At 31.0% G+C, this 25022-nt stretch overlaps 1 protein-coding gene across 3 annotated transcripts in view; it reads right to left on the bottom strand.

Moving 5' to 3' along the window:
• Positions 1 to 25022, bottom strand: part of LOC134720503 (uncharacterized) — an 89057-nt gene that overhangs the window by 54466 nt on the left and 9569 nt on the right. For 2 of the 3 annotated variants that reach the window (XM_063582841.1, XM_063582840.1), the window contains exon 2: positions 13575 to 13632. The exons of the other annotated variant lie outside the window; for it this stretch is intronic. In XM_063582841.1, the coding sequence (XP_063438911.1) occupies positions 13575 to 13632 (58 nt within the window). The remainder of the gene's footprint in view (positions 1 to 13574; positions 13633 to 25022) is intronic. 3 annotated transcript variants of the gene reach the window in all.

A 25022-nucleotide genomic window follows, 5' to 3' on the forward strand; every position in this document is an offset into this window, starting at 1 on the left:
GACAGGGCACGAACAACAGAGACAGCCTCTTGACCAAACAGCATATCAAGTTGCTGAATTAGCTCATCAAGATAAGGTAAGTAGATTGCCCTTTAAAGTATTCTTCATCTGATGAAGCGGGAACATTGTTACGATGTGTCTGTCTAGCACAACGACGGGGCATTTTTAATTAATGAATATGATAAATTGCCATTATTCAATACAATACTAGCAGATTATAACAATAGTTTTTTTTTTGGCGGAAATTTGCCCCAAAGTTGGTCCTCAGGTACAAAAAGCGTCAATTTTGACCTTTTTTCGTTCTTTTTCTCGACCTGTAAGTCCGAGAGATGCTAATAGATGCATCCATCTGTAGTTTACATGTAGCGTGGACACCAGTGAACACTTTTATCACAACAGTTGTTAGGTCGGAGTGAAACTGATCTGGGTTCATCAGGGTAAAGAAGGTCATTTGCACCAAAATTCACCAAATTTCGGAATTTTTCCAATTTTGAACTTTAACTGGACTTGCAACCGGAAGTAGTCGTTTCCTTGGCGTATTTTGATAATAGACATGACCAGTCGTTATGTGCCTTTAGGTTAACGGTATTTGTCAAGGTTTCAGTCCTCTGAACTCCGTGATTCAGACCTAGAAGGCAAGCCCACCCCTCCAAAAAACCCAATTTTGTCCGATATCAAATTTTGAAGTTCGTATTTGAGCTCAAAATGAATATTTAAAGTGAGAAACATGACATGATTAGTTTCAGATTGAGGAAACGTGCATACACTACGAAATAAATGGTATTATGATGACCTCTAAATGTATGGAGCGCCATTGATGCCAAAATAACGGTATTCTGGGTAATATTACGGCCCCCGCACGACAAGGGTTAAATGCCAAATCAAATAAAAAAAAGTTATGTTGGTATGTAACAGTATATTATATATGCATCTTTTCAATCAATATAAATGTATAAACAGGAAAATAAGTAAAGTTTTGTTTTAAGTTAAGTTTTATGCTTCAATATTTCATATATCAAAGTAAGAGTGATTACAACACAAACATTAAAAATGCTACAAAGAGGTCTTTTGTCATTATTTCAAATTTTATCAAAAATGATATCACCTTTCTGTAATGTATCAAGCTCAGATGTGAATTTGAAGGTGAAGTAGAGACCTTTAATTGATCTCTAAACAATTGATTTTGAACTGATATGCAAAACATTAGTGCTCATGCACTGAAAATTGATATCGGTAGATTTTCAAAAGCAATCATAATTTTGAAGTTGCAATGATAAAGTGAAATGGGTGGAATCAGAAAAAATGAAGATTTTAACATATTGGGGCATATTGTTTGCCCCATTATATTTAGGAAAGTAAATTAAATGTCAAACCAACAAGTTCAATACCAGCTAACTTGCAGCCAAATTTCATTTAGATATCTTGTACCAGCCAAAAGTTTTATTAAAAAAACATGTCAAATTTGTCAGGAGTGTGACGCTTTTTGTGTGACAGGATTTTTTTTTAATAATTTACATGTTGAGTAAAAATTATTATGATGAATGCATGTATATGAAGATGGTTTATAATCATTCTTCAATACTAGGTTTTATAGATTATAGATTGGTGTTACCATTGCACAAATATTATGTAAATAAATATACATTATGAAAAGGTATGTACCAAAAATTAATATTGGCAAAATTTGATAATTTCTAAATTAAAGTGTTATGGTTGTATTTTAAAGGAGTATTTGTGTGTAAAACTGGAAAGTATTTATTGTATACATGTATAAGCTATCCATAAAAGGCTATACAGACATCCTGAGGTGCATAATTCACATATTGGATTAACTTCTATACAAGCACCCAAAAATGTCAGGAGTGTGACAACTGTCTTTAAACATGTAACAAATTTATATAATGCTTTTCATCTTACATTGTTATTTATTTTTCAGAAGCACCTGTTCCATAGAGAAGAAAAACATTTATTGCAGCTGTGATAATCTATATGTTGAATCTACACACTTGATTTTTAGATGTCAGGAGTGTGACACTTTTTTTATACATTCAATGACATTGTTTAAATTTTCATTACATATTAAAAAAAATGATCCATTGTTACTTGGTGTCAAAATTTTGATAGAAGAAGGTTAGTAAATACAAAATTTAAACAATATATGTCATTGAATGTATAAAAAAAGTGTCACACTCCTGACATCTAAAAATCAAGTGTGTAGATTCAACATATAGATTATCACAGCTGCACTAAATGTTTTTCTTCTCTATGGAACAGGTGCTTCTGAAAAATAAATAACAATGTAAGATGAAAAGCATTATATAAATTTGACAGTTGTCACACTCCTGACATTTTTGGGTGCTTGTATAGAAGTTAATCCAATATGTGAATTATGCACCTCAGGATGTCTGTATAGCCTTTTATGGATAGCTTATACATGTATACAATAAATACTTTCCAGTTTTACACACAAATACTCCTTTAAAATACAACCATAACACTTTAATTTAGAAATTATCAAATTTTGCCAATATTAATTTTTGGTACATACCTTTTCACAATGTATATTTATTTACATAATATTTGTGCAATGATAACACCAATCTATAATCTACAAAACCTAGTATTGAAGAATGATTATAAACCATCTTCATATACATGCATTCATCATAATAATTTTTACTCAACATGTAAATTATTAAAAAAAAATCCTGTCACACAAAAAGCGTCACACTCCTGACAAATTTGACATGTTTTTTTAATAAAACTTTTGGCTGGTAAAAGATATCTAAATGAAATTTGGCTGCAAGTTAGCTGGTATTGAACTTGTTGGTTTGACATTTAATTTACTTTCCTAAATATAATGGGGGAAACAATATGCCCCAATATGTTAAAATCTTCATTTTTTCTGATTCCACCCTTATGTTGATTAAAAAAAAAAGAGAACATATTCTATATATTCAATAATTTCATGAAATTTCGATAGAATTGCCTTCTGGTTTTTGATACTTTTCTTCCAACATGTGATAAATGCATTCATATTATATATTTTTTGATATATATGATATGTGTCAAATATGTCAGGAGTGTGACAAAATCCCAGAAATGGATGCTTTTCTAAAAAGATGATTACTTTAAAAGTGTAGCCTATATTGGTATATTTTTTTTTTGCTGATTGTTACCAAAAGTTGCGTCTTTCATGGAAAGGTGTTTTTGTTAATATTCTTAAGTAATTTTTTTCTGTATTTAAACTCTTATAACCAGGTCATTCATAATCTGCCATACATAAAGTGCTAAAACAGGATTTTTTTCAAATTGATGGCGATAATGTATAGAGAATTTGGTATCAAAATGTTCCTTAATCAACCTGGCATTAATAGGAAATATGTTTATGCTTTTAATGTATTCTTAATTGATGTAAATCATGTGTATATGTTTAGTTGTATTTGTTCAAATTACTGATTTTGTTAGTTATTTAAAGTTAAAATTATTCTTAATGTCTTAATGCTTTGTCTGGACACTTAAGTTTCATAGAATAAATGATATGGTTAAGGTGGTGAGACAAATCCTGAACCCCAAAAAATATGTTTATTTTTGACCATGCTCGTCACATTTTTGCCTCATTTTTTCTGATTCCACCCAAATAAGGTTTGAACTTTAACCTAAACAGAAAATCAGAAAATTCAACCAGACCATTAATACCATATTTCAAAAGCTTGATGCCTCGTTCACACGTACATTTATTTCGAATTGAATGCAAATCGAATTCGATAATAGCATTTACACACACCCTTCTTTTTTAATTCGAATTAGAAATACACTTTTGTTAATACAAATTTTAAAAAGTTAATGTGGTTTGGACAGGAAAGTGAATTTGACCCCCATTGTTAGTCGAATTAGAATTGAAGTTAGGACAAAAAACATTTCGAATGCGAATTAAACTAATTCGAATGAGTTAATGCGAATCAAATTCGAATTCCGTGTGAACTCAGCATTACTTTTATGACTGTTCTTCATCTGGAGAGTTGCTAGAATGTCTCAAAATAAATTAAACTAACACTGACTACATCAAGACCACATATGATAACGGATTTTTTTTCTTACAACCTATCTTAACCCATGAGGATCTTGCACATCCCATCAATATAAAACTAGTGAAATAATCCTTAATTATCATTAAATGTACAATTTTAGAAAATGATGATAGATAACATGAATACAACTACAAACAAAAAGCAATTAAAAGACATCAAAGGATTTCTACAGACTATTTTACCTTGGCCTTAATTTTACCATTTTATATTGGTTAATAGTATTTTTTAGCAACAATTGAAAACTTTCATAGAGATAAAGACACATTTTTTATAAATGGAGATGTTTTGTGTTAGAGATAGATCTCTGGGGTCGAGGTTGTTTCAGCACTATTATTTAGTTTTAAGAAAAAAATCAGTTTTGTCGATCCCAGAGATACTTAAAAATCTTTCTTTTCAATAGAATCTGTATTTTACTCAGCATGAGAAATTAAAGATCGATTGTTGGTTACTTACTATCCAGTCACAAATATTTCATCCATGTTTAGGACAAGTATGAGATCAGAGGTCTGTTACGGCAGTTGGACCACCACATAGGATCCAACATTTGAAAAAAATAAAAATAATTGGGCTTGTCATGTCATTGAGTCATTTTATCCTTAAACTTAAAACACCTTATCATGTAGTCAAGGATAAGAAAGTTCATCTACATCAGTCTTATATGACCCAATTGTAAGCAATTAATCAGTTTTCTTTGATCAATTTTAACAATGAAAAAATTCTTTTTTCCTCTCAATTTCCAGTAATATAACTTTTTTTGAAAATATCAATAGAATAAAGAGTAAAAAGTCAAAATAAATCTTTCTATTACACATTGTTAATGTCAAAGTGATATTAATCAATAGAAATGACTTATTTCACCAATCCAAGGATAAAACTAAGTTAATCTATACAGTTTCAAGTCAATATTTAGATGTTATAAATTGCTCATATGCAAATGGATTTATGTAGTTTTCTGTTTTATAAATTCCCAATTTTTCTGTCAATAAGTTTTTCATTATTTTTTTATTTCCAGCTTCTATAATAAAAATCGAGCATTGCAGAGTTTAAAGGCAAAGTGGGCCAAATGTTTTAAAAGTCATTGTCAAGTATTATATGCCAATGGAAAATGCCAATATTCTCCTTACAGCAAAAAGATTCTGTAGTTTAAAACAATAAATAAATGTTCCAGGAGCAATTATCAAGATCTTTGAAGGCTAAAAATTTAATTAATTCCTTTGAAGACATTAAGATTTATGACTTTTTTTAAATTTTCAGCTCATCATTTCATCTGTCCTTCAGAGAGTTTGAAGCAAAATATTCAATTTTCTTTATTTATTTCCTCAATTGTGAGTTCTTCAGAAGTTAGGCAATCTCTTGTTATAAGTTGTAAACCATCATAATTTGAAGAGTTAATTAAGTAGAATTAAACTGTCTTGAACTTGACAAAAGGAGTAGGGGCATTAAGGCCTGGTTTTGGCCCAAGAAAATAAAATGATTGATAACTTTTTCAAATTGGCACATAATGTTTAGAAATGGATAGTGTCAAGAAATATCAATGAAAAACATTACGATTTGTATGTGATGACGTCACAATTATGACATAATGTGTACTGTTTTCACAAAAACGATGAAAAATACAGTGTTTATGCAGTTTACTATCTTTATTTCTGTTGTGGAAACATCGTGCCCAGCCAAGAAACAACTTAATAATTTAACAGAAGTTTTATTATAACTATTGACAAAATCTCACCAAATAAAAAGTTGTTTCTTGGGTGCGCACATATTACTTTTCAATCTAAAATATACTAAAAATTTGATGAAAAACAAAGAAAATCAAGAATTTTTACAAATTATGCAAATTAAGTCATGATTTGTTGCCATGGTAACTTGTTCAGTGTCCAAAATTGTTTTGTTTTTCTGAATACCTTGTACCTTAGATAAAGTACAGCAATTTAAAAATATGTATGATAACTTTTAAATTTGCAGTAATTTTTGGGCCAAATAAGGGCCTTATTGCCCCTACTCCTTTGCATATTATAAGAAAACAATATATAAAATAAGGAAAGGTGGTTACTGCCCAATTGATTGACAATAAAAGATTTAAAGTAGCTACAGGTCTATACAGGCAAAAATAAATTAGAAAAATCACTAGCAATATCATATTAGTCAGCTATAAAAGCCCTAACATGACTAAATGTGAAACAATTCAAATGAAAGAACAATACAGCCAATGTTTGATTTAAATACAACAAAAAATAAATAAGGAATGTGTACATGGGGTACAGACTAGATACCCCAGCTTCCATATCATATAAAGTTATAAGGAGCTTAACTGAAGACTAGTACATGAGATGCTACCCAAGTTTGTTATCGATCTGAGTTTTGTAGTAACAAGTATTGGGTATTATTTTTATAACATTTGGATGAAGCAGACCTGAGTTAGAGAATGGAAACAAAAATTCAGCAATTTTTCCATTTGTAAAGGGGCATAACTCTAGAACAGTAAAAGTGACTCAACCAAATCTCAAACATCATCTGTATTTGGTGGTTATAAGTGTTTGTTATAAGTTTCATAACATTTGGTTATGGCAAACTAGAAAGGATCCGAAATCTTTTTAATTTTTTTTTTGCATTTGTAAAAGGGGCACAACTCCAGAACTATTACAGTGACACCACCAAAATTCAAATTTGATCTGTATTTTGTGGTAATACGCATTATGTATTTGTATCATAACATTTGGTTGAGGCAAACTAAAGTAAAAGAATGAAAACCAACTTAAGGATTGACATGCAGACAGACAAGGGTGAAACTACAGCATAGGGCATAATAAACCAAAAAACAAATATGACTGCAGCAAATTAATGAAAACCACTGAATTACAGGCTCCTGACTTATAGTATGTGGCAGGGTTTAACCCTAACCTGAAGAGAGATGTGACAGCACAACATAAGAATAAGCTGTAAAGGGCAATTGGAAATGGCTTGTCACATCAGATTGGAACAAAGCAAATAAAACAACAAGTACAAAGTCATAAGAAAAAAAAGAAATGATCTAAGAGTACTCACAGTTACTGAGAGCTATTCAAAAGCCAATAAAATATTATAATTTCACTAGAGGCTGTGTCGCTCACCTTGGTCTATGTGAATATTAAACAAAGGAAGCAGATGAATTCATGACAAAATTGTGTTTTGGTAATGGTGATGTGTTTGTAAATCTTACTTTACTTAATATTCTTGCTGCTTACAATTACCTCTATCTATAATGAACTTGGCCAAGAATGTTTCAGGGGAAAATGTTAGTAAAAATTTACAAATTTTATGAAAATTGTTAAAAATTTACTATAAAGGACATTAACTCCTTAGGTGGTCAATTGACCATTTTGGTCACGTTGACTTATTTTTAGGTCTTACTTTGCTGTACATTATTGCTGTTTCTAGTTTATCTCTATCTGTTATAATATTCAAGATAATAATAAACTAGAGGCTCTAAAGAGCCTGTGTCGCATCCCTTGGTCTATGTGAATATTAAACAAGTGACCCAGATGGATTTATCACAAAATTGTGTTTTGATGATGGTGATGTGTTTGTACATCTTACCTTACAGAACATTCTTGCTGCTTACAATTATCTCTAACTATAATGAGCTTGGCCCAGTAGTTTCAGTGGAAAATTGTTAGAAATTGACTGTAAAGGACAATAACTCCTTAGGGGGTCAATTGGCCATTTTGGTCATGTTGACATATTTGTAAATCTTACTTTGCTAAACATTATTACTTTTTACAGTTTATCTCTATCTATAATAATATTCAAGATAATAACCAAAAACAGCAAAATTTCCTTAAAATAACCAACTCAGGTGCAGCAACCCAACTTCCGGTTGTCTGATTTATTTGAAAATTTCAGGGCAGATAGATCTTGACCTGATAAACAATTTAACTTCATGTCAGATTTTCTCTAAATGCCTTAGTTTTAGAGTTATAATCTAAAAACTGAATTTTACCCCAATGTTCTATTTTTAGCCGTGGCGGCCATCTCGGTTGGTTTGCCATGTCACTGGACACATTTTTTTAACAAAATACCCCAAAGATGATTGTGGCTAAATTTAGATTAATTTGGCCCAGTAGTTTCAGAGGAGAAGATTTTTGTAAAATATAACTAAGATTTACGAAAAATGGTTAAAAATTGTCTATTAAGAGCAATAACTCCTAAAGGGGTCAACTGACCATTTTGGTCATGTTGACTTATTTGTAAATCTTACTTTGCTGAACATTATTGCTGTTTAAAGTTTAGTTTATCTCCATCTATAATAATATTCAGGATAATTACCAAAAACAGCAAAATTTCCTTAAAATTACCAATTCAGGGGCAGCAACCCAACAACCGATTGTCAGATTCATCTGAAAATTTCAAGGCAAATAGATCATAACCTGATAAACAATTTTACCCCCAACTCAGATTTGCTCTAAATGCTTTGGTTTTTTGAGTTATAAGCCAAAAACTGCATTTTACCCCTATGTTTTATTTTTAGCCATGGCGGCCATCTTGGTTAGTTTGCCGGGTCACCGGACACATTTTTTAAACTAGATACCTCAATGATGATTGTGGCCAAGTTTGGTGTAATTTGGCCCAGTAGTTTCAGAGGAAATTTTTTTTGTAAAAGTTAACGACGGATGACTGTGGCTGTTCCAAGTCAGGAGCCTGTAATCTAGTGGATGTCTTCTGTTTATGGGTTGTTTTTGTTCAATTCATGTACATAAATTAGGCTGTTAGTTTTCTCATTAGATTCCTGCTGTATCAAATTAATGTACCCAGTGTTATATAAATGTCGTATGAATCTGTAAGACACACATGTTAAATCCTTGCAATGAAACTTTATACCAAATTAATACTTAAAAAAAGAATGTGTCCAAAGTACACGGATGCCCCACTTGCACTATCATTTTCCAAGTTCAATGGACCATGAAATTGGAAAAAAATCTAATTTGGCATTAAAATTAGAAAGATCATGTCATAAGCAACGTGTAAACTAAGTTCTCAAGTTGATGGGACTTCAGCTTCATCAAAAACTACCTTGACCAAAAACTTTAACCTGAAACTTGCACTTTCTTTTTCTATGTTCAGTGGACCTTACAATTGGGGTCAAAAGTCTAATTTGGTCCTAAAATTAGAAAGATCATATCATATGAATCAACAAGTGTACTAAGTTTCAAGTTGATTGGACTTCAGCTTCATCAAAAACTACCTTGACCAAAAACTTTAACCTGAAGCGGGACAGACGGACAAACAAACGAGCGGACAGATGGATGGACAGAAGAACGGAGGCACAGACCAGCAAACATAATGCCCCTCTACTATCGTAGGTGGGGCATAATATTAGTCTTTCAAATAACTGAGAACATAAGTGTTAACAATGAGATGTCTTACTTGCTTTACTGATCATGACTGAATTGATGTTAAAAGATTTTTATCAATAAATCATGCATGTTGCTCATTGTTAAAGGTTGTATGGTGACATATAGTTGTTAATTCATGTTTTATTTTGGTCTCTTTTGAAGAGTTGTCCCATTGGCAATCAAAACCTCATAACATATCTCCTTTTTAAAACATGTATCTAAATGAGGTGAAGGTCAGATAAACATGTACAGTACACCTTACAATCATTCCTAACACCAAATAAATTTAACCTGTTTTAACACTACCTATCTTGACCTATAAACCAGAAGACCTTAACATTAAACAATGAAAAATGATGTCAAGATCAGAGGAACCCTTCCTGATGGACATATATACCATACCATAATTCTGCACAAAAATTTTAATTGACCTTTTATTTATATGAGGCCAAATAAAATAATATGTGTGTTTCCTGTTTCACCTTTGAAAAAAATAGGGTAGGTAGGTAGGGATTTTTTTTATTTTACCATTTTTTTTTACATTGAGTCTATGGGAGAGAAATCCTGACTTTAACAGTGCTTATTGGAAAATGACCAAAAAAACTTTAGGGTAGGCTATTTCTAAGCTTAAAATATAGGGTAGGTAGGGAAACAGGAAACACACATGCTTTTTTATTTGGCCTGACAAGTCTTTGAGAAACAGATCAAACCACAAAAATGTGAAAAATGAACACTGAAAACAAGTTGAAGGTCAGATGAACCCTGCCAAACTTAAGCAGGTACACCATACAATTAGTCTCTTAATTCTAATAGCTTATATTGTTTTTAAATTAATAATTGGAACTGGTGTTCTAACAGTTTAATCTACCTCGATGCTATGGCAAATTTTTAGAGGATACCCCCATTTAAATAGTTTCTACTTTTAATTGCTAATTGTAACAGAAATATAAAGTGCTTGCAATACTGTCAAAAATGATGGAAAACCTGAGCATACAATTTTGTAATGTACAATTTTTCATTGGCATTTCCCTTTAAAGTTGGATAATATTTTCAATAGCATATTATTTTTTAAATCTGCAAAAAGAGAGTCAAAAAACATCCCCACAATTATTTTGGTAAATAAAAAAATAAAAAATTCAGACCATTCTGTATCAGACCCCTACCTTCTCATGGTGTTGTTAAAAACAAGTTATTTTTAATTCATCCAAAAAAAAAATACAGTTGAATATCTTTAAAAATCGGTGAAGGAAAAAGTTTGTACGATCTACATTAAATCACCTTTAATAATGATTGAATACAAAAAACGGCTAATTAACTCTTGAAAAGTTGGGTTCTATTTTTGTATACATTGAACTGTTGTTTTTTTTTCAATCGTAACTTAACCTTGACCATGAATTTGTTGATGAATTGAAATTATGATAATTTATCTGTTTATTCAAGTGTCACAATTTGAAATAAAGAATAATCATATTTTTTTTAACAACATTTAGATTTCTATATTTCATTTTTTGTTGTGATTAAACTTTTGTATTATAAGCATGAATTTGCTTTTTTTTAAAGGTTTCAAATTTTTCATTAGTTTCTAAAAGTGACCCTGATAAAAAAAATTATAATATTTGAATTTCAGATTAATGTGTTATTACACAAAAGACTATAAGCTAATAACATGTCTTGAATCATTTAAATATCTGTATAAGATAGTATCCATGAACCATATATATATTGCAGTTCAGATTATTAAATGTTGGTCAAAGCAGATGAAAATTTCCACATGATTACTTCACAGAAAGTATCATGTAATATTTAATTTTGCATTTCCATATCTATCTAAATTGATCCAGAACCATAGAACTGCTTTTAAAAGGTGATAAAAGTGCATTAAAACTTTAAATTTGGTACATGTATACCTTGTATCCCTGATATGACAAGTCATTCCTAAATAAGCCATTCAAAACATTGATATAGCACACATTTAGTTTGCAGGAGGCTTAAAAAGATTGTTTACTTTTATTAAAAAAGATCAACAACTATAAAAAAAAAATTGATATGCAGACACTAAAGTCAGAAATAGGTCTTCACATATATCATTATTTATATCAATGAGCATAAAAGTCAAATAACCTGCAACAAATTTAATTATAAATTTTTGCACCATGTACAGAATACTAATAAAGTTGTCTTACAAACAATTTCTAATAAAATAAACTAAATTTGGTACTTCAGGACTTACAAAACGGTCAGTTCAAGTGCAATTTGCTGTATTGTTTTTGTGCTGATGACATTGCCCTTAAAGCACCAAAATATGTCGGTCAATAAGTTTTCTGCAGCAGTCCCTAAAGTGTTGTTGTTATTGGACTTTCTAAATTTTGAGGAGTACAAAAGCCAAGTACAAGATCTGACTAACAATAAGTTAAAGTATTTACTGTGGATTCTTTAATTTTGGTTGGATACCAATTTTCGTGGATTTCGTGGTTGCAAGTGAAGCATGCAATTAAATGTTCAATGAATGATATATTTTCTACAGGCTCATATGTAGACTTCATCAAAACCACAAAATTAAATATCAAGGAACATACAAGTTAAGTCCACGAAAATTAGTACCCACGAAAAACAAATTAATCCACAGTATATGGCTTTTAAATGTTACCTTTCAATAACTGTCAGCTTTCACAAAATGTTTTTTTTTTATATTCCATAATAAATGTCTATAAAATGTGGCATATCTAGAAATGAGCATATTTCTGTGGGATTGTTGTTGTCATTCATAATTTTATAATAATGTGAAATATTTTAAGTATATGTTGCCTCACAGATATTTTTCCTGTACATGCAATATGCTTTGGTGGCTAATCATACACTTGACATAAACTGAGATGACCTCCCCCTAGACAGCCAGATTTCAAACTTTCAAGATTGGAAAAGTTTTACCCTTAAGTACTCAGTTTAGATATAAATATCAGTATTATTGTATGTATTGCTATAACTTGAAGCTATTTAAATAAATTTTGAATGCAATGATATGATAAAACAGTAAAAGGAAATAGTTAGGAAATAACAATTATTTTTTAACCCCAGATGGAAATGTCATTTCAAGGTCCATTTCCTGAGCATTTCTGTGATGTCAGTGCAGGCTAAAAAAATAGTTTTTAAAAGTTATATAAAAATTTGTAATTCTCTTGGGTCATCAATATTTCATGAAGTTTTAAGCTATTAGCAATAAGCTTTTGTCTTCATCTATATTTTAGACTAGCTAACTACTAACAACACGTCTAACTACTTAATAAGTCTAGAGCAAAAAGCATTATTTAAGAAGATAATTATCAATCAAGATTAGAGTTACTGTTAAAGTTGCTATTTTTATTAATCTCATCACTTGAAATGTGGGAAAATATTCCTCACATAAAAAAATTGGTCTGAATTAAGGGCACAATGTGACCTTCAATCCATTTGTGTGCATTAAAATATAAACAGTAAATGCATTTAAATCCTGAAAATTTTCACATTTTTTTTTTAATTTTTCAAATGTAAGCCTAGTACAAAATTGGATTATTTTTTCATTAATTAAAATCTTCAAAAGACATTTTGAACAAAGTTTTTTGGTACTATCCTAACTGTCAACTTAATGACAGAAAGTTGGTCTGAACTGTATGGAAAATCTTGTGTCACAGATAAGGGCTCAAAATACCAAATAAGCACATTGTCAAATGTAAAACAAAAACTTAGCATCTCATCACAGATTGATTGATTGTTGGTTGCTTAACAGCATCTCACCAACGATATATATGAATAAAAAATTCAGAATCAAATAGTTTGGAAACTAATGACTAAGCAGCCCACATTGGCAAACTGCAAAGTTCAAAGGCCATATAAAGAAAATATTTCTTCTGTGTGAAGCAAATAAAATTATGGCTTTATCATGAGACTCAATCACTTTCAACCAGAAATTTAGCTTTATAAATCAGGGGCAATAACTCTTGATATGGGATGATACATGTATCTTAATACATTTTTTATTGGATCCTAAGGGGTGACATTTTTATTCATTCATGGTTCTAATTCCTTGAGTTGAGTGTTATTTATTGTGATGTTATAATAATTCTCTAAACATTACCTGTCATGGCTGATAAGCAGTTATCATGCATAACCTGTATTTTGCATGGCACCAAATTCTGAAATTAAAACATGCAAATGTTATCAGGGAAAAAACATGCATTTCTAACTATTAGCATGATTAGTAGATAAAATATATGACTATCAGAGTTTTAATCAAACATTCACCTTCTAAAACTCATACCATAAACTGGATTAGTTTATTGTCTTCTACAAACTCTGTGCAAACCATTAATAAAACATATCTATGTATAAATCATGTTGCTACAGCAATCCAATTATACCAGTGTGCCTGGGTAGATGTTATAGCTATTAACAGAGTTTGCACTAAATCTAAGCTTAGAAGCAAAATGCAGATTTACCAGTTAATTGCAGGCTTAAATCATATAAGGGAAGACTAAAAGATCAAAGGAGAATGAATTGTTCATATATCTGATTAAATATCAAGTCAGTTTGTGGAAGGGGTTTAACCTTAAACTTATTAACACTAGTTATTATGCATTAAATTCATGCAATATCACAGTGGAAGTAATTTTGATGGAAAAGCCAGATTGTCTGAGTTAACTCTGAGATAAGTATTTGACAAATCTAAAATATCAATGGCATTTATAATGGCTATTAAAGATAAATATACAAATACAGTTTAATAATGCAGCATTTTCTCGATGAGAAAATGAAGATGTTGAAATAGTTCGATGTTAAATCTAATAAAGTTTTCAACAACACCAAGGACGTATGATGGCTATGTCTCGCTTTTTTTACTTAAGTCAAGGCTCGACAAAAATGAAGTTTCAGCTATAGAATGTCTTTTTCCAAACAATTACTTCAAAAATATATATATAGATAAACCTTATGGAATCTGATGTTCAGTAGTTGTGTTTTGTTGATGTGTTTCTGGTTTCTCTAGATAGATTATAGACCATTGGTTTTCCCCTTTGAATGAAAGGTTTTATAGTAGTCAATTTTTGGGGCCCTTTATAATTAGCTTGCTGTTTGGTGTGAGCCAAGGCTCCCTGTTGAAGACCCTACTTTGACCTATAATGGTTTACTTTTGAAAATTGTGACTTGGATGTAGAGTTGTCTTATTGGTACTCATACCACATCTTCTTGTATCTATAAATAAAATTGCCTTGAAATACTATCATTTGACCTCAAATCTAGAAAGTTCCTGTTTTTGAATTTCTTTAACAAAGACCTACTGTAATAATTACAAAATCCTACAGATAAATTATAGCTGTTCCAATCTTCCACATCAATGTCCCCAACCTGTCACATTAGATTTATGAGTAACATTTATTTCTTTTATCTCCTTCTTTAAAGGAAAAATAAATGTGCATATCATTTTGATATGGCTTATTTTACATGAACCAAAATGCCATATATAGATATAAGAAGATGTGGTTTAAGTGCCATTGAGGCAATTCTCCATATCTAAGTCACAATTTGTAAAGGACATTCACCATTATAGGTCAAAGTCAATATAACAGGCTATTATTTGAACTTGGAATTATTTTTAATTATGGAATTTGCATAATTTCTTGTGCTTGAAATTTTTAATAAATTGCACAAGAAATTATGCAAGTTCCATAGGACGCCAGATAAAAACTGACGAGGATTTCAAGCAAAAATCAGAGCTCAAACACATTAAACAAATGGTAAACAACTGTCATAGTCTTGACTTAGTACAGAAATTTCCTAATGTCAGAAATGTTGGACTAATCCAGGTTTTACTTACTAGCTAAACCTCTCAAATTCATATATTGACAAATAAACAACTTTCCTGAAGTTAAAGGAATCAAGAAACTAAAATTACGGGTAATGGATTTGGTTGAAACAAATAAACCTTATTGGAAATTGATGAACAATGTATAAAACAAATTTATGATCATTTATATTCTGAATTAAAACAAAATAAATTCACATCTGTTTTACATTAATTCATCATTAAAGGTCAAAATCAAACGATTATTTGTAAGTAATTGTAAAAAATTTCAAGTAGACATTTGTTACAATAAATTTCTCACTTTTGTGATATTTTAAGAACAAAGATTTTTTTTATTGTTCCCAAATTGTCTGAGGCAAACTATTATTAACTTCAATCAAAGCCTTTGTGTAAGTAAGTGTAACAAATGCATGTCTAATCATTTGTATTCCATCACTTGCCATTTTAAAAAACTGATGTTTTTCTCTAAATGAAACTATTACTGACTGAGAAAAAATTCATTTATATGTTAAGTACATTAGTTATGAATATAATTTAATCTTTCAAATATTTGATTTCTTTCCAGCATTGTGGAGAACTGGACTTTTCAACCATTATGTTATTTATTATATTTTAAGTTTTTGAAAAAATATACAAATTTTGCTTAACTCCTGGTAGCCTCATAGTAAAGGTTAAGTTTCTTCAAAAAGCTACTTTTTATTGACCAATATTTATTATATATTTATTATAAGTTGCCTTCAGAGTGGTTGACTTTTGTGGGTGTGTATCATTGGTGTTTTTTGTTTTTTATATATTCATTGTAACCCCTGGTTTTCTGGTTTGAATTGTTTTTACTAGTAATTTTGGAGCCCTTTATATATTATACTAAGCTTGCTGTTTGGTATGAGCCAAGGCTCTGTGGTAGGCTATACTTTGACAGTGGAGTACGACCTGTAATTGTTAACTGTTTATACATAAGATGTCTCACTGGCACTAATACCACATCTTCTTATTTGCATTTAAGCATATAAAGTACAGCAGCAATGTATTGCAAAACCAGTTGAATAAAGAACATTGACTTTATTTCAGGACAAAATAGTATTGTCACATTGAGTCAAGTCTGATAATCCTTTTATTGTTATATAACCTTCCATTTCACTTTTAGATAATACAGTTATTCCTATCAAATTGAAGAAATAATGACAAAACAAAAAGCGTTTAAATAATGTCAAGGAAAAATACGAAAAATCTTTGAAATTACATTAGGCATTCCGTAACTTGGTTATTTTTACGATTAGCTTCATCAGCAGTCTGTTATTCAGTGGATGTTATTGGTTGGTGTCTGCAATATTTGTTTATCATTTTTGTTTAAACTATAAATCAGGCTTCTTGTTTTTCTCTATTAAATTGTTTCAAATTCTGTCATGGGGCTGCCAGCTGTTTTTTTTATAGCTTACCTAAGGGTATGTTGTTTGTTCATTGTTGAAGGCCATACAGTGCCCTTGAGTAAATGTTCACATCATCATCCTTAATATGGTCTCTAGTGGATAGTTGTCTCATTGACAATCATTATACATCACCTTATTTACTATATAAACCTGCCAGTTCTATTCAATATGATAAATCAATATACATCTGACTGCAGCAATCCTAATTGATTGATTTGTGATTGCTTTATGCCACATCACCTCAAAAAGCATCATCAGCACATAAAGGCTTTATCTGGCAATCAGCAGTTTTGAAAATTATTAAGCCTTATAGCTTTATGATTTAGTATAATCATATGCAGCAATTTTAATAATGAGCCTACTTAGTAATACCATTTAGTATCAATATTTAAAAGTATTTTTGGTGTATATTTGGGGATCGCACTTCATACAGTCTTTTTTTTTTAAATGAAAGTATTATTTACCCTTTTACCTTAAGTAAAAAATTAAATTAAAATTGTTTCATGTTCTTCTACCTTTTGTTTAAACTATAAATAATAGGCCTGTTATTAAGCTATAAATCAGGCCTTTTGTTTTCTCTGTTTAATTGTTTCACATTTTGTCATGCCAGGTTTTTTTCTTAGCTTACCTAAGGTATGTTTCATGTTCATTATTGAAGGCAAAAAAAACGCAGCGTACCTGAAAAAAAAATTCAGATTTTTTTTCTTGCTCTAAATGAATCATGTTCTTGTCCAAAACATGAAACTTAAGTTGTTGTTCAAAACATGAAACTTAAGTTGTTGTCCAAAACATGAAACTTAAGTTGTTGGCCAAAAAATATCTACCTACCTGCTCAACCCTTAAAAGAATGCTCTGAGGTCACTCACAGGCAACATTTAACAAAGAATTAGTTACGGGTGGCCTTAGCTTGAAATTGAATATAACCCAGTTATTTTTAACCTTTTTAAACTTGTTTTTAAATCTCAGGGTTGAATCAAATAACCATATTCTTTTTTATCTGGTCTTTGTTCATAATACTAGCTATTTGTTCTCAATAACAATATAGTTCATGATTATTTAAACTGATACCTCAGTTCAACAGCTGATTTTATCAATGGTTACAAAACTATTCAAATATAAAAATTGTCTTTAATTGATCATATAATACTACATAACAAAATTTAAAGACACCTGACATACATATTATCAAAAGTCATATTGAAGTGCTAGGGAACTAAATTGTACTTCCATGCCAGTTATAATCCATACAAGAGGACCCAGTAAATGTTTCGTCTCTCTAAATAACAGCTTTGTTTAATCCTTTCATTACAAAAACCGTTCCAGTGATCTTTTGGTTTAACGAGGATTATTATCAAGGGCTGGGGTTGAAAAGACCTTATATTTAAACTAAAAATAGGCTGGTAGTCTGACTTATATCCTAAAAATATGTTCTAAAAAATATTTAGACACACTTGCTTAGTATTTACAAATTAATCAATTCTATTAAAAAATATACAGAAAATTTCCTTACATAAATAAAATATGTTTCATATCAATAGAAATGGCAATGCTTCCCAACATAATCCTTGGAGAATTTTGCTTTTAGTCAAACCAAGTGTATTAAAATCAATAAACCATACTTGACCAACAGTATTTGTGATTAGATTTGGTTAATATGATATATAGATGCCAAAATCACAAGCAAAATACTCTGTTTTATGGAGATTATGTGAGTCTACTACCAATGAGACAATTGTCATTAACAATATCAAATGTCCAAATAACTGTATGCATTGAATATTGAAAAATATCCTTATTCAAATAATAAATTTAATCCCTTATGGTCAGGCAGTGTCAGGGTCATCAAATGTCAAATGCCCAAGGACAGTTCAAAAGTACTACAATTATATTACAGGAGACAACCAGTATAACACTTATAAAATAGCAATTAAATATAATAAGTGTGGTTCATTTGGTCACACTGCTGTAAATTGATACATGTAGTATATAAATGAAGGAAAAAAGCTGAAAAAATGGAGGGTCAATGTGCTTGTTTTCGAGATATTACTTACCACTGGGAGCCATTGAAAATTTGGCAGGAAATAATTCTCTCTAGACTTTTCATACATTTAACATTGCCAGGCACACTTTTTCTTACAAAATTTATGACAAAATAACAAGGATTTTATAGCATTGTAAAATATATGTTCTATAGAATTTTCTTACACTTTACCATGCTTTTTCTGGTCACATGTGGTACTATGATAATCTATTTCTATTTCTGTTTTTAAAGTTTCAATATTAGATATATACACCATTTAAAAGTGTAAACAATATATGAACTTCAATTGTGTCACTTGTAAGGTCTTGTACAGTTTAAATAAATCAGTTTTTCATTAAATAACAAATTAAAATTTTCAATTGAATCAATTTTTTATCAGCATTTTTTGTTACCAAAACGTGTAGCATATCAACCTACAAAAGATTACCATGAATTTCACATTATTTAAGATAACGAAACGTTTAATTACTGACTGTATTTCACATCTCAAATTTCATGGCAAAAGTCATTTAAATTTCAACGCATTTAAATTAAGTCTTGAAATCCTAAACTAGACGCCTCTTTTTATAGAATACTAAATATATACAATCATATTGTCATATAAATAAAACTGTTGCTTTTCATCAGGTTTCTTTATGCCTTGACTATGATACATGTAGTTAGGATTAATTGGAACTTTTGGGGAGGAGGGGAACAGTTTGCTCATCTGTCCTTGTGGCAGGTAAACTGGCAATCATAATAAGTTAGTCAGATACATCAGTAGAAATAAACCTTGAATCAATAACTTATCTCTAATAATCTCTTCTAATTAAAAGCAATCATAAAAATCAATTGTATTTATAATTGCATATATCCTAACAGCATTTTAGTACATGTACACCAAGAAGCAGATGAGAATTTCAACAAAGATGAAAGTGTATCCATATATAAGTTGGTAATAAAACAGTGATTGACTGCTCCTAGAATCTTAAAGCTGTCTCTGATTCAAAAATGGTGAGGGAATCTAATTTTCATGAGTTTATATACTGATAAACTCAATAAAACACATCTAAGTAGTGTGAACCAATTTAATACTAATTGTATAAATACAATATGCAGACTCAAAAGATCACAATTTTCCTTGAATTTTATGAAGCAACATAATCTGAAATACTTATCATTTGGACAAAGAAATAAACAGCATTTTTAGATTTCTCTTTCAAAGCACAATTTACATGAATACACCTATTAGCATGTAAGAAAATTATATGTCATTCACTTTCCTTGACAATGTCATCTTGTGTTTATCTATTGATTTGAACCATGCAGGGACAGTAAACACAAGATATTTCTTATTGATTTTTCAGGTACAGATTTATATTAACAATGCCAATTAATAAAAGCTACTTTGCATTTCCAGTATATTAAGTATGTTAATGCAACATTTCAATATTTCAAGACAGGCTATACTCTTCCATGACTCATATAAGATAAACCTGTATAATGGACTAGAAATAAGTTGGATTCCACTTTAAGCTACCTTGGCTCCATCATGGCAGCCACAGTTTGGTAGGAAACCTGATAATCTTTTTCAACTTAGATCAGATTAGAACACACCTTGCCACAAACCAGGTTTGAAGTCACAACCTGAAGAGTTGACAGACAAATGATCACTGTAGATGAACACCTAAGGCAAATCGAGTCAGATTGGAACACACCTTGCCACAAACCAGGTTTGAAGTCACAACCTGAAGAGTTGACAGACAAATGATTACTGTAGATGAACACCTAAGGCAAATCAAGTCAGATTGGAACTCACCTTGCCATAAACCAGGTTTGAAGTCAAAACCTGAAGAGTTGACAGACAAATGATCACTGTAGATGAACACCTAAAGCAAATCAAGCACCAAGGTCTCCTAGGAATATGTCATGTTTTCAATTTGACTTTGGTTTAATGGTCTAAGTACAATTACCAGTTATTCTCAATTCTCAAATTTTGGATTTTAATTATGATTTTTTATGTTTTCAAACATCAAACTTCTGTTATATTGTTTTTTGAGGAACTATGATTGTAACCTTTAACCTATTTACCACCCAAAAAAGGTGTGTTCTTCTTTTACATGGCATTATGACAAACCAAGTTTGGTAAAACTACCACTTTATAACTCAAAATATTGCTAACATTTGAGTGCCTCAGGTGCAGTTGAATTAATGGTTAGAAAATGGTTAGTGTATTTGTACTGATCTCGTTTCAATTAATTCCATTTTGATTTGTCTCTGTGGATTCTAGACTTTCTGACATTGACTAAGCATCATGTTATATTATCCTTTTAATAGCTATCAAGTGGTGTAATACTTGTTCATATGGTTGGAAGCATTGAATATCATACCTACCAAGGAAATTAATATATCCTCATAATCCACTGCTATAATAGTTGAGATAAAGGCAATTTGAGCAACTACATGACGTAACATGTATTATTTATATAAATTCAATGTAATATTCAGTTAATAGTAGACTGAACACAGGGTTTCCCCTGGGTCAATTATTTTTTTCGCCACCTCTTTCGCCAAAACAATATATTTTTTGCCACTTTATTATTTTTTTTGCCAAGTAACATAAATATATTTTTCTTTTAAAATTTTCCTTTTTTTCCAGACCCCCTAAATAAAAAGTAGATTTTACAACAAAACAAAACATTTTTATTACTTGAAATTGATCCCTCGTGTAAGGTGTAGTGATTTCATTGAAGGGTTACTCTAATGCCAACCTTTTGAATAGATTTCTTCATATAGGCAGTTTTCTTTTCTATACCATCGTAAATAAGTAAAGCTTTATGCTTGAAACATGTGTGTCACTGAAACGACTTTAAAGTACCCACTCAAATCAATTATTTATATGAAAGTTAAATGATAAAGTTTTAAATCAGAGATCTTTCTTGCTTTTGAACACTTTTCTTCATAACAACAGTTTTCTTTTCTAGACTATCATTAAAAGAAGGAGAGGAAGCGTAAACTATTTGCTTCAAACACGTGTGTTGCAAAGTGGTTAATAAATCCCATTTGTGACATGTGACAGAAGCCATCTAACCATATCATTTTGTCATATCTTACAATCAACACCTTTAATAATTAGTCCTATGATGTCGAGAGCTATGAATGCAATCAGCTGATTTTTGATTCTCTGTCAAAATCTTAAAACGAGTTCAAGGTGATTTCCGAGTATTGTCTGATGGGTACAGTCAGAGAAACCCGAAAAAAGTAATTAAACAAGATGGCTGAAAATAAATCGCTATGTATATAATTTCTTTCGCCAAATTCTTTCGCCAATGACGAATTTTAATCGCCACAATCATTATTTTTTGCAATTTGCGAAAATGGCGACCGCCAGCGGAAACCCTGACTGAACAGATTACATTCTTTTAAAAGTATATAGCAAGAATCTTGACATCAGACAAAAAGTATTAGAACATATTAAATTGCCAGAGACCTCGTGACCTATAGTTGTTAATGTCTGTGTCATTTTGGTCTCTTGTGGACAGTTGTCTCATTGGCAATCATACCACATCTTTTTTTTTATTGTGTATGCAGCAGTTTTTATTGATAGAGGGAAATGTGGTACCCAGTGAGTCTAAACCACAGACTTAACAGTTAACTTCAGGAACTTTGTTTTAACTAGCAATCCTAGTCAATAAAGATAGTTGAATTCACCAGTCACATATTGAGTTTGAACTCATATCCTGAGCTTTGGCTGGCTAGTGATAGCTGTAGATGAACTACTTAGACAATGTAGCCACCAAGGCCCCCATTGTGTGAACTACTTAGACCATCTAGCAACCAAGGCCCCCATTGTGTAAACTACTTAGACCATGTAGCCACCAAGGCCCCCATTGTATGAACTACTAAGACCATGTATCCACCAAGGCCCCCATTGTGTGAACTACTTAGACCATGTAGCCACCAAGGCCCCCATTGTGTTAACTACTTAGACCATGTAGCCCTTTAGGCCCCCATTGTGTGAACTACTTAGACCATGTAGCCACCAAGGCCCCCATTGTGTGAACTACTTAGACCATGTAGCCACCAAGGCCCCCATTGTGTTAACTACTTAGACCATGTAGCCACCAAGGCCCCCATTGTGTGAACTACTTAGACCATGTAGCCACCAAGGCCCCTATTGTGATAACTACTTAGACCATGTAGCCACCAAGGCCTCCATTGTGTGAACTACTTAGACCATGTAGCCACCAAGGCCCCCATTGTGTGAACTACTTAGACCATGTAGCCACCAAGGCCCCCATTGTGTGAACTACTTAGACCATGTAGACACCAAGGTCCTCCTGGCATTGTATGAACTACTTAGACCATGTAGCCACCAAGGTCCCCATTGTGTGAACTACTTAGACCATGTAGCCACCAAGGCCCTCATTGTGTGAACTACTTAAACCATGTAGCCACCAAGGCCCCCATTGTGTGAACTACTAAGACCATGTAGCCACCAAGGCCCCCATTGTGTGAACTACTTAGATCATGTAGCCTCCAAGGCCACCATTGTGTGAACTACTAAGATCATGTAGCCACCAAGGCCCCCATTGTGTGAACTACTAAGACCATGTAGCCACCAAGGCTCCCATTGTGTGAATTACTTAGACCATGTAGCCACCAAGGCCTCCATTGTGTGTGTTGCACAAGGTGAAGCAGTTGTTAGAAGATATAATCATTTGTTTAAATAGACAACACAGATAAATGTAGAAATGGACAGGCAATGCATTCTAAAGCCTCAGTTAACAATAGAAGCAAGGTAATACTTAAGTCTATAAAGATTGAATCATGAATGCAGATTGAAAGTAAAAAAAAACAAAGATGTATCTATTTGCTCTACATTTTAAAAGGATTGTAGTCCACATTTTCTAATTGAAGAACTCCTGAAAAATCCCTATCAAAAATCTAAGTACCTGTAACACATGATATTTTATATATATATAGTGTTTATGACAAGCAAAACTGATACATAATCAACCTTGAGTTATGAAGCAAATTTGTCAAATTCGACATAAATTTTCAGACATTTTCCAAGGTTTATTTTCTTAATGACAATAGACCAAGCTTTTTTCTATGACAGTAATGCAAAGCATTCTGATCAAATAATAAAATGTTTTGAGTAATACATGATATACCTACACATAAAATAATGTGATTATGTCAAGTTTGTCTCCAATGTAAACTGTCATGACTGTAGGACATAATTGATTTTAGGTTTTCAAAACTTCCACATTAGAACAGAAAGCAGATTCTACAATTTTCTAGGAGAAACTGAAAAATCAATCCAATCATATAGTGATTAAAGCTTAAATATATGTCAATTTGTCTCACATACATGAAAAAAATATTTAAAAATCAATTCTTTCATGTCAATCTAAAGTGTAGCAGATTTGAATTCACAAACTCATTTATCTTTTGAAAGACTTCATTGTCTAACAAAGAAAAGAGCTGAGTGGTCTAAGTTGTCAAACTACTACATCACTAATCTGGTAGAAATTATTTTTTTAACTATTTTATAAAAAGATCCATGACAACTCAAAATGGTAACATAGATCATATGGCAGATTCCATGTAAGAAAGTGAAACAACTCCCATAAGCATGTTAGGCAAAAAAACATAAGCAATGAACTTCTGTTTTTGAATAAATGCTTTACTAATAAAGATAAAGACAATTTGACCAAAAAAAAATTTATCAGCATCATCCTTTTTAAATAAACGAAGCCTTAAATGTTATGTTTCTGACATAAGATTTGACAGACTTTATTATTTCTGACATAAGATTTGACAGACTTAATTATTTCTGACATAAGATTTGACAGACTTTATTTTTTCATACATAAGATTTGACAGACTTTATTTTTTCATACATAAGATTTGACAGACTTTACTTTTTCATACATAAGATTTGACAGACTTTAATTTTTCTAACATAAGATTTGACAGACAAATTGAGTTTCTGACATAAGATTTTGACAGACTTGATTCTGACATAAGATTTTTCATACATAAGATATTTTGACAGACAATATATATTTGTTTTTTTTTTACTGACATTGGAAATCAAATCCTAGTTGAAAGTCATTTTTAAAACCCCTGGAAAATACTGCAGCCTAACATTTCACAAGATTTCACCTCAGGTCAAATAACTTTAACTGTTAGCACATTCAAATGTTTCAGACATAAGAAAACAAGTTTGACAGATCTTGTGTATGAAACATATAAGTTAAAAATAGTGCT

This window comes from Mytilus trossulus, chromosome 1 (genome assembly GCF_036588685.1).
Source record: "Mytilus trossulus isolate FHL-02 chromosome 1, PNRI_Mtr1.1.1.hap1, whole genome shotgun sequence".
NCBI classification, from domain to species: Eukaryota; Metazoa; Mollusca; class Bivalvia; order Mytilida; family Mytilidae; genus Mytilus; species Mytilus trossulus.